This window comes from Portunus trituberculatus, chromosome 2, assembly GCF_017591435.1.
Source record: "Portunus trituberculatus isolate SZX2019 chromosome 2, ASM1759143v1, whole genome shotgun sequence".
NCBI classification, from domain to species: Eukaryota; Metazoa; Arthropoda; class Malacostraca; order Decapoda; family Portunidae; genus Portunus; species Portunus trituberculatus.
Genome location: NC_059256.1, coordinates 4603219 through 4616930, shown reverse-complemented (window position 1 = coordinate 4616930; position 13712 = coordinate 4603219). Strand labels below are relative to the sequence as shown.

Sequence of the window (13712 nt, the reverse complement as noted above, 5' to 3'; positions counted from 1 at the left end):
GATTTGTTTTCAATGGAAAACTATTTTTTTTCGTCTCTTGTCCTTTACACAGAGACTAAAATATGACCTTTTTGTTTGTCATTTTCTTTATAGTTCTTACTTTACATTAAAAGAATCATTTCTCAAAATGTCAAGTATCACGATTAACAAATTGCATGTTAAAAGTATAATTATCCTGAAACAAGAGCTAAATTTAGTGTATTGCAAAGAATGGTGGTGTTTGTATGTAACACCTCACTGATACCAGATCCTGTTGTACTGTTAGCTGAAGAAAGGGTGTCAAATGAGTGTGTCTATCCATTTCTCCTTGTCTGGGGACTGAATCTAGTATATATGGAGGGGTAATATTTGTTCATAGGAAACCTGAAGACTACTAGGTATTGCTACTGGGAAATACAAACACCAGGATTGGCAAGGAATCTATAACCAACAACTGTACTTATCTATTCATATACCTTGGTGGCATCCCTAGACAAGAAGTATACACACACACACACACACACACACACACATACACCGTCTGTTGAGGCTCAGCAATGAAAGGTGGTGTTTGTTGTTTTACTATTTTTATTGTTTTAAGAAAGCTTGGTTACATCATCTAGTTTATAACTGTTCTAAATGCCAGAGTGAATATAATAATAGTAGACTTTTCAATTTGCCATCCCTATATTAAACTTGAGATCTCTCCTTAAATCTCTAGAAATGAGAGAAATAAAAAATAGCTTGCAATCTTGTATAAAAAGACAGTACATTTTATCTACACAATATATGGCGCAGAGACCCCCCCGAATATTTCCCCAATATTAGGTACACTTTCTTTCCATGGGAAATGTGAGGACCCCTTCCTGACCTCCCCGAAGAGCTCGCCGGAGCTCTGGCGGGGCCGGGAAGATGACGTTGCTCTTCCTTGCTGGAAAGTTGATCCCGGGGGCCCCTTGACCCCAACGCCGCCACCCCGTCCCCCTTGGCAGGTGGGGCGGGATGGCGGGCGGAGCAGGCGGCGGCCCCACAACCCCGGGTGGGTTGCCAGTGCATCTCCACGTGCTGTAGTGTGACGGGCGGGGCACTGAGGCCCGAGGCTCCAGCGTCACGCGGTGGCTCGCTCACTACTGGTAATATGAAAAACTCTAAACTCTCAATGAGAAAAACCCACACAAGCCAGTACATAAAACGCACGATCTGTACATTACTAGGAAGTATTGTACCGCCAAACTGTGAATTTTGCACAATTTAATCGTTTCAAGAGCGCGGACAGAGAGCGGCCAGCCAGCCCCGGGCACCAGGCCACGGGACCGGCCCTTCAGTAAAACGCAGGCTGACTTTACCATTTAGAACACAGAACATCTCCCTCTCTCTCTGTGACAGATTATTGTGCTATAAACTTTGTACCTGATCGCGGCTCCCGGACAGCATAACGTTAGCACCAACAAGTGACGGGGAGCTGATGAGATATAGCTAGGTGAGAAATGCCCAAACCATCAGATCTGCGGGCAGACGTTTTGTTCACGGGGAACGGGGAGCCAAATTCTGGAGCCGCACGGCACTCCTGCCTTGGTGAACTTGAGGAACGCGCTCCATCACCGACTAGAGTCAGTCTGAGGTGAGCATAAACCTGGTGGCTTATGTCAGCATCTACAATAACAAATATGAATTACTAAATAAAGACAACATTTGTACATGAACATACAAACTAACAATCTTTGGCAATGCTCAGGCTATGACTGAGATTACAAGTATAACTATATAAACACTTTGTGGAGGATTATGATAAAAGTGGAATGTGGGCTGTACCTCTGTCTCACTATCATCAAAGTTGCTGCAACCCTGCTAGTTCATGCCAGGGAAGAGCTGGCAGCCCTCTGCCGGGGGCGTTCTCTGCCACAACCCAAACCTGGCCCCGCGCCCCGCGTCCTGCCCCTCGCGGGCATCGCACAGTATCACAGTAATAATGGCAGTGTTCGCCAAAGTGGGTCCGGGCCACTCCACTTACATCTAGGAAGGCTGCGGGCTGCAGTGCGCCGCAGCAGGGCCGACCCCGCCGGGAGTCGCGGCGCTGCCTCCCCGCCCAGCCTCCGCGCCGGACGGGAACACGTTTGTCGAACACTGGATAGGCCTATGCCCTGAGATAAGTCAGGTTATTTGTATGACTCAGGGATGGATCATTACTGCAACATGCCAGCCACCACCTTCAGGAGACCAGGCTTGAGTGATGCTGTGGCCACGTGTCGCGGCGGTCGGCCGCTACTACTGTGTAGAGGATGCTGTCACCAGCACCCAAGTCCAACCAAACCAAATGTAGACGTATCGGAGGAAAAACAAAGAAAAAAACTCATAAATATACCTGGTGTTGTTCAGAGTCCAGAAGGAGAGACAAAGACACATCTCCGTATCGAGCCTCCACAGATTCAACCCGTTCTCGAGAGAACACGCGCACGCACACACGCACGCAGCGCAGTGCGGGGGCCTCCCTTCCTCAGGGCGGCGGTAACGTGAATCGCGAGCAGCCGCTGCTACTCGGAGGCAAGTTCTTCTTCACACTACAATCAAAAGGGACGGCAAAATATCAAATGATCAATAAACTTCCCAAAAGCCATGCTACACAATTCTATAATTATAATACCTTGGCGAGGAGGCGGCACAGGGCGCCTGGTGGCCGCCCTTCCTCGCACTCAAAAAGTTAACAGCAGTCCAACCTTAGAGGGTGGAGTGGGGTGGGGTTCGGACAAGCCTGTTCCTGCATCGCGACAACGGTGTGCCTACTCGGTGCTACGCGCGGCCGCAGCCGAGAGAGGAAGTGCGTCTCCGTGGACGAACCCTCTCTCTGCGGCCCCTTGTGGTGATCACACAAAAAATGCCTAGTAAACATTCAAGTTTCCTAGAGGGTCAATATTTGTTGGGCAATGCAGAGAGTCAGGCAGCAAAACACCTAGACAGTGGTGGCGTCCGAGGCCTGGCCGCCGGGAAGAGGGAGAGTGTCGCTGGCGCCAGGACTCGGCGGTGGGGGTGGGGGGGAGGGGAACACTTAGCAAAGTTTGACTGCTGCTGAAACCTTATGCCACGTTGTGGTCACTTGTTGCTGGGGGGATAAGTATGAAGCAATACACGACTCTTGGAGTATTCCTTCTGTAGACAGTAATCCTCTAACTCGCTCACACACACACACACACAGTTTTTTTTAAACTCTTTTAAAAGAATCCCAGCTGGAGGCAGCCTCCTGGAGACAAAGCTGTCCCGCAGCCGCCAACAAAACTTCCAAGAACTCAGAAACTGTCCTGCCTTACAACTAGAGAGGACAAACACCGTCCTCCTAAACTAAAGAAAAGCAAACACTGCACTTCCACTAATGATAGGGCCCAGGCGTAACAAGTGTGGCACAAGGTGGCACGGCGCTGCGGCGGGCAGGGCTGCCGCCGCCGCCGCTCAGTTGCCCCACCAGTCTGTCCCCGAGGCCCCAGAGTTGTTGTAGCTGTTGTAGCTGCCGCTGCTGCTGCCACCACCACTGAAGCCACTGTAGCCTCCGTAGTGGTTGAAGTGTGGCGGCGCTGCAAACACAACTGTTCTTACCATACAGGCCACTGCCCAACCCCACCCACCCCGCCCCACTCAACACTGCCCCACACCCTACCAACACTCACACCACACACAGACACACACACACACACACACACACACACACACACACACACACACACACACACACACACACACACACACACACACACACACACACACACACACACACACAGACACACACAATGCACACACAATGCACACAGGCCCCCCCACTCTCCCCACACCTCACCAACGTGCACACACACACACACAGTGGCAGTGGACATGGGAGGTGGAGAGGAAGGGGCCGCCTCTCACACTCAGACTCACCTCCCCCGAAGTTGCTGAACCCAGGCCGAGATGAACCACCGGTATGGGATGACTTGTTGCGGTCCACCTGCCGGTAATCCCTGGACCCAAAGCCTCCACCAAACCGCTTTCCACCTCCACTGCGTCCCCGACCGCCGCCGCCACCACCTCCCCAGCGTGTCTCGGAGGCAATGACCTCCAGCCACTTGGGGAGTTCCTGCTTGGCCTCCTGAAGCAACTCCACCAAGTCACGCACCATGTTGCGGTTCTTGTCGTTGAAGAAGCTCGTGGCCAGGCCTGTGAACGGGTAGTAGTAGATTACGTTAGGGTAGGTTAGGTTAAGGTAGGGTAAGGTAAGGTAAGGTAGGTAGGGTAGGGTAGGGTAATATAGGGTAGGGCAGGTTAAGGTTAGGTTGGGTTGGGTTGGGTTAGATTAAATAAAAAATAAAATAAGATTGGGTTGAGTAGAATAGGGTAGGGTAGGATAAGGTTAGGCTGGGTTTGATTGGGTTGGATTGAGTTGGGTACAGTAAGGTTAGGTTAGGTTGGGTAGGGTAGGGTAGAGTAGAGTAGGGTAGGCTAAGGTTGGGTTGGATTAGCTTGGGTAGGATAGGGTGGGGTAGGGTTGGGTTGGGTTAGGTTAAATTTGTGTATTAAGGAGTCATTGAGTGTTTCTTGTCCCATGATGATTTAGTCCTGGGCACCCCTGTCACATTCACCAGGACTCTTCAGTACCTCTACCACATAACTCTTAATCTTTTCCCATTACTACACCTTTCTGTACATTCCTTAAGACAATTGAACCACATCACTAATTTGGCAGCCAACACCACCACCACCACCATCACCACCACAACAACCACCACCACCACCACTACTACTACTACTACTACTAAACTGCTGCCATCTTAAGAATTTAGGATAGTGCAAGATTGAGAGATGCTAAAGTTTCAAGGATTTTGTTTAGGGGATCCACACACACTTTCTCTGTCTCTCTTTCTCTACTCACCAAGGTTCCCCATACGACCAGTACGACCAATCCGGTGGACATATTCCTCAATGTCCGAGGGCAAGTCAAAGTTGATGACGTGCCTAACATGTGGGATGTCCAGCCCTCGAGCAGCCACCTGGCGGGGAGACACAAGCAGGCACATATTAGTATTAGTTCACCTCTCACCAAACTCATCTTCAGTGACGCCCAAGGAAGAGACTCACACTACTTAAGACGCACCACAAATCTTAAACAAAAATAATAAATAAATAAATAAAAAATAAATTAAAAAACACGAACAACAGAGAATAGACTCAACAAACTATCCAGCAATGAATGGCACAAACACATTATTGCTTGGTGACATGAAAAACAAAAGGCCAGTGTACTTCAAAGCCACTCACCAGTTCCTGTCACAATGCTAATCTCACATTCGTCTCATGAAATACACATTTTTTGCTGTCACTTAAAATATATTTCTTTTCATCTCCAATACCACACGCAGCTTCTCTAGCCTTCTTCCTTGAACACACACACACACACACATTTTTCTTTATGTGAGAGCACTGGCCAAGGTAAAAAGGCCTTCAGAGGTGCTATCCCCTAAATAAAGTGAAAAGAAACACCCAACACTGAAGGATTTAGTCACTGTTCAAACACCTCAAAGTTGGGTCAGGCAGCAGTGCGTCACAAGACCGTGTGATGCTCTCCTTGCCTTGCCTCATGTCATCCTTGCTCCTCTCAATCTCTTCACAACTCTCTCCTTCCCTCAGGCTAATTTCTAGATCAGCAGGCAGCCTTTCAGTCAATCCATCTACAGTCTGACACCAGCACACCTACTCACACCCCACAGCCTACATGCATGTTACTTCCTAGCAAAGCCTAAGTGTACTGACAGCAGTGGCAACGAGGATGGGACACTGGCCACTGCGGAACACCCTGAGAGCGTCCTCCCTCTCACGCTGGCTGCGGTCGCCATGGATGCTGGTCACCGGGTAGCCGTGGCGATACAGGAACTCTTCCAGTGCGTCAGCGCCCTTCTTGGTCTCCACAAACACCAGCGTCAGGGACTCCACTGTGGGGTAGGGGTGGTGTGGGGGAACCAGGATGACAAAGGTGTTAGGAAAAATTGACAAGAGATAAATAAACACAATATTATAAATGTAATAGTATATAATAAAAACTATTGTATCTGTGTGGCCTCAGAAAACACCATGATGAGACAGATCTATTTCCTGCACTGTTTGTAAGAAATATATGAGGACGAAAAGTGTTAGGTTTGGTCAGGTTGACAGAACTGCAACATACATGAACTAAACAATCACAATAATAATGGCAAGGTAATTAGTGAAGGAGGCAAAGTAGGGAAGACACAGACAAACTTGGCAAATTATGCTAAATACACAAGATTAAACAAGATATTACTTATGCAAAATATGTGATAGAAATGTGTTTAGTGTTTAGTGTGTGTGTGTGTGTGTGTGTGTGTGTGTGTGTGTGTGTGTGTGTGTGTGTGTGTGTGTGTGTGTGTGTGTGTGTGTGTGTGTGTGTTTCACTGTTTGATCTGCTGCAGTCTCTGACGAGACAGCTAGACGTTACCCTACAGAACGAGCTTAGAGCTCATTATTTCCGATCTTCGGATATGCCTGAGACCAGGCACACAACACACACTGGGACAACAAGGTCACAATTCCTCGATTTACATCCCGTACCTACTCAATGCTAGGTGAACAGGGGCTACACGTGAAAGGAGACACACCCAAATATCTCCACCTGGCCGGGGAATCGATCCCCGGTCCTCTGGCTTGTGAAGCCAGCGCTCTAACCACTGAGCTACCGGGTGTGTGTGTGTGTGTGTGTGTGTGTGTGTGTGTGTGTGTGTGTGTGTGTGTGTGTGTGTGTGTGTGTGTGTGTGTGTGTCCAGCGACAGACAGACAGACAATAGGTAAAACAAACAAATAATGATAACGGCTGACAACAGAGAGGCCAATTAAGGCATAACTCAATTAAAAACAGAGACAAATACAAACCCTTGGTGGCTTCATTGAGACGGTCCAATCCTGCTGCGTTGAGGATGTCCAGCAAGAAGGAGCGTTTGTCCTCCTCTGCCACCCACACAATCTTCTGGGTGATGTTCTCAGAGGTGGAGCCTACACGACCTACAGCCAAGAAGATGTAGTTGTCCAAGAAGTCCTGAGGGAGAATGCACGATGTAGTGGTGGTGGTGGTGGTGGTAAGCAGACAGGGTAAGGTAAGAAGGAATTCACAAGGAAGGAGATATTGAAGGAAATGAAACTAAACCAAAACTGAACAAGCATAACTTAACCCACCAAAGAAAAAAGAAATTAAACTAAATTAAACCAAATCAAACTAAACAAAATTGCACTTAACCTAATGAAACTTAACCTAACCTAACAAAATTAAATTAAATTAAACCAAATGAAACTAAAGCAAAAATGACCAAGCATAACTTAACCTACCAAAAGAAAAGGAAATTAAACTAAACGAAAACAAATCAAACTAAACTAAATTGCATATAAACTAATGAAACATACCTTAACCTAACCAAACAAAATGAAACTAAAGCAAACCAAAAGAAATTAAACCCAAATCAAACATTACTAACCCAACTTAACAAGACGTCACCTACCCAACCCACCGTCCCCTGAATGCTCACCTGGGCCAGACGCTGAATCTCTTTAGGGAAGGTGGCGGAGAACATGAGAGTCTGTCGCTGGCCGGTGGGTGGCATGTTGTCTTCCTCAACAATGCGGCGAATCTGAGGCTCAAAACCCATATCCAACATGCGATCGGCTTCGTCCAGCACCAAGTACCTGAGGGTGGATATATGCTAAACTCTCACCACTGACACATACAGCTAACTCTTGAACACTCAACGCTAACACATACAGGTAACTCAAACACTCAACACACATACAGGTAACTCACTCAGCACTAACATATACAGGTAACTCAAACACTCAGCACTAACACATACAGGTAACTCAAACACTAAACACTAACACATACAGGTAACTCAAACACTCAGCACTAACACATACAGGTAGCTCAAACACTCAACACACATACAGGTAACTCAAACACTCAGCACTAACACATACAGGTAACTCAAACACTCAACACACATACAGGTAACTCAAACACTCAACACTAACACATACAGGTAACTCAAACACTCAACACACATACAGGTAACTCAAACACTCAACACACATACAGGTAACTCAAACACTCAGCACTAACACATACAGGTAGCTCAAACACTCAACACACATACAGGTAACTCAAACACTCAGCACTAACACATACAGGTAACTCAAACACTCAACACTAACACATACAGGTAACTCAAACACTCAACACTAACACATACAGGTAACTTGATTTACATGACAGATGCATTCCAAGAAGCATCGCATATTTCAAAACTGGTGTAAAACAAACTTGTAATTCTCAAAAGAAACACCAGATAATAGGGGAGATGCGGGATGTGGTCCAAATCATGTATAAGCAAACCGATCACGCAAATTTAATCACATTTTTTCGGTCACGTATTAACAAAAAACGCGTAAATTAAACATGCATAAATCAAGAGTTACCTATAAAGAGTTAGTGTATGTATACACTATGGAATTCTTATGGGAAAATTTGTTTGGTATGTGTCCTTTGTGGTGTAAATCCAAGGAACTGGAATGGACTTGGGGTGAATACTGAAGGGCCATTGTACCGAGATGAAACGTTAGTCAGTGTGGAAACAAGTTCAAAAGATCAACAAATAAATAGGAAAAAAAAAAAAGTGAAAAGAGAAGAATAAAGAAGTAAAAAAAATTAAAAATGAAGGACAGTGAAGTAAAAATGAATAAATAAGTAGATAAATAAATGAAGAAAAAGAGCAGAAAAATAAAGGTTGGCTAGGATGACAGGAAGGATGGAAAACAACAATAGCAATTATTATAACAACACACACACACACACACACACACACACACAGTAGTCATTTTCCAGCAAACACATGAATACACACACACACACACACACACACAACCATCACTTACTTGCAGCAGTCCAGACCAATCTTGCCACGGTCAATCATGTCGGCCAACCTGCCAGGGGTGGCCACGAGCAGATGGCATCCCCTGGCCAGGTCACGCATCTGTGCCACCACATCAGCGCCGCCATACACCACACACGGACGCACACGAGCCCTGGGTTAGAAACAGCAGTGGGTGAGGTGGTGTGTGTGTGTGTGTGTGTGTGTGTGTGTGTGTGTGTGTGTGTGTGTGTGTGTGTGTGTGTGTGTGTGTATGCCTGTGTAGCAGGATTTCATAGTAATTGCATCTTTATGTATATAGAAAGACACTGTAGTGATTTTTAATTGTGCCATTTGCTGTGAACTGCTGAAAACTCCCCATTCCATTTCATAACCTTCAAACATTTCCAAACACTTCTTTACCCATTACAACCCACCACCACCACCACTGCCACACCACCACCACCACCACCACCACCATTACCTGTATGAGAACTTGCGTGATTCATCATAGATCTGTGTGGCCAGCTCGCGGGTCGGGGCCAGGACCAGCGCCAAGGGGTACTGCTTGCTGCGGCCACGAGGGTTATTGTTCTTCACCTAAAGGGTTAAGAAGGTAAGGGATTAGCTAGGGTTAGGCTTGGTTGGCTCTTGTTTGCTTAGGTTTGGTTTGATTTGGTTATTTTATGTTATGTTTATTTTTATTTGATTTGATTTGGTTAGGTTGGTATTTGTGTTTGTGTGTTAGTGTCAAGGGTATTGCTAGGTTGTAGTTATATACACAGTGGAATCTTGGACAGCTGAACAACTTCCTTTTCAAACAAATTGGTTGCCAAACAATATTTTTGAGCTACAAGTCGCCCCAGTTGGCGTAATACAACTCAACTGGCGAACCATCAATAGGGAAACAGATTATTGGTACAGTCCTGGACTCCAAGCCTGCACTTGAAAGAGCATCTTGGCACACACCCTGCACCACGGGTCCTCTATCAAATGCTGGAATGAACAAAGGATCGTTGTTCCCATGGTAACGGACAGCAAGACAGCATGCGCTGCTCTTTCCTGACAATGTTTATCATGAACCACTAGCTGTCCTGTACGTAAGGCACCTCTGTGCTGCAGTCAGCTGTGATGACAAATGTAGCGGCAAAAACAAACATCTCGCAGAATCTCACAATTCCTGCGACTTGCCACACCAGCAAAGCCTCTTGGAAATACTGCTGCTGTTCAACACACACGAATATAAACGGAAAATAAGAAAAACTACTACAAATGTGGATCACTAAAAAAGTTATTCCGAAGACGCTTTGTTGGTATAACAAATCTCAGAAATCACGCAATTCCACAAGATATTTGTTTGGGTTGGCATATTTGTCATCACAGCAGATCACAGCATGCAGGCACCTCACATCCAGGACAGCTAGTGATGCATGATAAACTGTCTTGCTGTCAGTCAGACACCATTACTATAGCAACAACAATCCTTTATTTATTCCAGCTGAGAGGCAGACAAGACTATTTGACAGAGAATACACACTGAAGGGACTGCCCGGTGCGTGCTGGGCTCCAGCAATGGATTACTCTAACAGCCTTTATGAACAGATTAAGATCAGCAACTGAGGTTCTACTGTACACACACACACACACACACACACACACACACACACACACACACTATGAGCCCCACTTGAACCCTGTACAATACAACTAGATAAATACACACACACACACACATACACACATCTTTCACTACACTTCTCACCATCCCCACTGTTTCTCCTCCTCGACCTCCTCCACTTCCTCCTCCTTCCTCTCCCTTTACCTCTCATCACATACCATAGAGATAAACCACACAAAATAATCCACACACACACACACACACACAGCACCCCTCACCTGCACAGGGCCGTGTTCATAGATCTGGTTGAGGATGGGCACCAGGAAGGCCGCTGTCTTGCCCGAGCCAGTCTGAGCGCAGGCCATGAGGTCCCTCTTGCCCAGGATGAAGGGGATGGCATATTTCTGTCATGGCAAAGATAGGATGGTAACAAATGCCATAACACTGCTTATAACTACACCACTAACACCTCTTTGTTGTTGCCATCCCTGACCACCACCTGACCACCACCACCACCACCACCACCACTATGCCAAATGACCTCACCTAAAAATAAATAGCGAGAAAAAATAAGAAAAAAAATTGTACTGTAAACAATAATTAAATAAAAATAAAACAAAAGACAAAAAGATTCTATTTGTAACAAGTGTGTGCTGTGGAAAATAGTCTTAAAAGTGACTTGTGTTGGGTTGGTAAGCCTGCTCTTCACCTCAGTGTTGGATTGGCAACCCTGCTCATCACTATCCGACTGACCTTGCAATGAACTCAGCCTGTCTTCGCCTAACAGCTACACAAATCAGGCTACAAATACTCATGGCTAAAGAAAAAAATTAACAAAAACAGTTATGATGATAGGACAGTGCCAGTTCATCTTGTCTCATTGTACAACACTTCTTCTTCTTCTTCTTCCTTCTCTCACCATTACTCTATATACCTCTCTACTGCAAGAATTAACCAGTACTCTCAATCATTCACCACTACTCTGTCCACCTCTCTAATGTAAGAGTTAACCAGTACTCTCAATCATTCACTACTACTTTGTCCACCTCTTCAGTACACAAGTTAACCAATACTCTAAATCATTCACCACTACTCTGTCCACCTCTCCAATACAAGAGTTAACCAGTACTCTCAATCATTCACCACTAATCTGTCCACCTCTCTAACACAAGAGTTAACTAATACTCTCAATCATTCACCACTACTCTGTCCATCTCTCTAACACAAGAGTTAACTAATACTCTCAATCATTCATCCCTTTCTCTGGTACACTCTGTTTCCACAATTCCACTTCCTGTGACCTGAATTCATTTGAAGAGGAAGATTTCAAGACACTTATCCCATACATTTAGCTAACTCTTTGACCTGCATAGATAAAACAAGGTAAACACACACACACACACACACACACACACAAGAATGGTTCCAGAATTTGAGGGGATGACATATGAGGAGAGACTAAAGGCTATGGATCTACCAACCCTAGAACAGAGAAGGGAGAGAGGGGATCTGATACAAGTTTATAAATTGATCAACGGAATGGATCAAGTGGATAATGAGAAACTGATGCTGAGAGAAGAATATGACATTAGAAGCACAAGATCGCATAGTAAAAAACTGAGGAAGGGAAGATGTCTGAGAGATGTTAAAAAATAGAGTTTCCTGCAAAGATGTGTTGAGACTTGGAACAGTTTGAGTGAGGAAGTGGTGTCAGCAACAAGTGTGCATAGCTTTAAAGAAAAATTGGATAAGTGTAGATATGGAGACGAGGCCACACCAGTGTAAAGCCCAGGCCCTGTAAAACTACAACTAAGTAAATACACACACACACACATACCTGCACAGGGGTGGGCCTCTCATAACGGGCAAGGGTGATATTCATACGTATAATTTCAGTAAGCTTGATGTCAGCAAAGGTGTTGATGGAGGTGGGCACATCGTCGCCGGTTGCCTCCACTGGGATGTCATCATACTTGTCGAAGTTGATGCCACTGTTTGACTGCAGCACGGAGAGACAGAGACAGAGAGAGAGAGAGAGAGAGAGAGAGAAATGGTTGTTAGTTTTAGTTAGCCGATAAGTAAAATAATTGTGGCCATGTCTCATCCATTCCTACACTGAATTTACCACCCTACACTTCTCTACACCCTTTCAGAGATGACCAACCTTCAGGAAGTCAAAAGATCATGAAGGAATGCCACAGAACACCTCACTTCTCATCTAACATCTTTTTATTGGGGCAGAGCAAACTTAGTAGTGTTCAATGCCTCAAAAACCCAATTTCTCCATCTATCAACTCAACACAACTTCCAGACAACTATCCCCCCTTTTTCAATAACGCTCAACTGTCCCCGTCTTCCACACTCTCTCTCTCTCTCTCACCTGCACACTAGTGCCTCCATTGGTTGAGGAGGAGAACAGCTCAGCCTCCAGCACTTCATTCCTTGGCAGGGGTTGAGTCCAATCATCTCGGTCACCCACTCTGTCCTGCCAGCGCGCACCTCCCCCCCCTGATGAACGGTCCCTCTCGTCCTCCACCCAGCGGTTGTTGCGTGGTGGAGGGCCATTCATACCCCCACCTTCACGGAAGCGCTCGTCAAACCCGCCGCTGTGGTGAGGTGAGGTGAGGTGAGGTTGAGTTAAGTTAGGTAAGGTTAGGGTGGATTACATTTGGTTGGGTTGGGTTAGGTTAGGTTTGGTTAGGTTTGATTTGGGTTGGGTTGTGTTGCATTGCATTAGGTTAGGTTAGGTTGGGTTAGGTTAGGGTTGATTAGATTGGATTGGGTTGGGTTGGGTTGGGTTGAGTCGGGTTAAGTTAGGTTAGGGTGGATCAAATTGGGTTAGGTTGGGTTGGGTTGGGTTGGGTGAGGTTGGGGTGAATTAGATTGGGTTGGGTTGGGTTGGGTGAGGTTGTGTGATTAGGTTAGGTATTTTGTCATTTTGGTTAGGTTGGGTTAGGTTCAGTTTGGGGCTGTTAGGTTAGGTTAGGTTAGGTTTGGGTTGGGTTGGGTTAGGTTAGGTTTGGGTTGGGTTAGATTAGGTTAGGTTAGGTTAGGTTAGGATAGGTTAGGTTTAATTTAATTAATTAATTTATTTATTTTTTATTTTATTTTTATTTTATTTATTTATTTTTTTTTGCCATTTGGTTAGGTTAGATTAGGTTGGGTTTGGGATTGAGGGGTTGGGAATTATA

The 13712-nt window shown here is 45.7% G+C and overlaps 1 protein-coding gene across 4 annotated transcripts in view; it reads right to left on the bottom strand.

Annotated features, from left to right (window-relative positions):
- Positions 1-549: 549 nt before the first annotated feature.
- LOC123503209 (ATP-dependent RNA helicase DDX3X-like) overlaps positions 550-13712 on the bottom strand; it is a 24043-nt gene continuing 10880 nt past the window's right edge. For 2 of the 4 annotated variants that reach the window (XM_045252758.1, XM_045252774.1), the window contains 11 exons: positions 12902-13127; positions 12359-12520; positions 10800-10925; positions 9388-9503; positions 8929-9078; positions 7530-7686; positions 6883-7045; positions 5749-5927; positions 4871-4988; positions 3883-4158; positions 550-3554 (listed from right to left, as the gene is read on the bottom strand). In XM_045252758.1, coding sequence (XP_045108693.1) covers positions 3421-3554; positions 3883-4158; positions 4871-4988; positions 5749-5927; positions 6883-7045; positions 7530-7686; positions 8929-9078; positions 9388-9503; positions 10800-10925; positions 12359-12520; positions 12902-13127 — 1807 coding nt within the window. In that variant the 3' untranslated portion in view covers positions 550-3420. The remainder of the gene's footprint in view (positions 3555-3882; positions 4159-4870; positions 4989-5748; positions 5928-6882; positions 7046-7529; positions 7687-8928; positions 9079-9387; positions 9504-10799; positions 10926-12358; positions 12521-12901; positions 13128-13712) is intronic. The other 2 variants (XM_045252766.1, XM_045252783.1) reach the window with 1 other exon arrangement.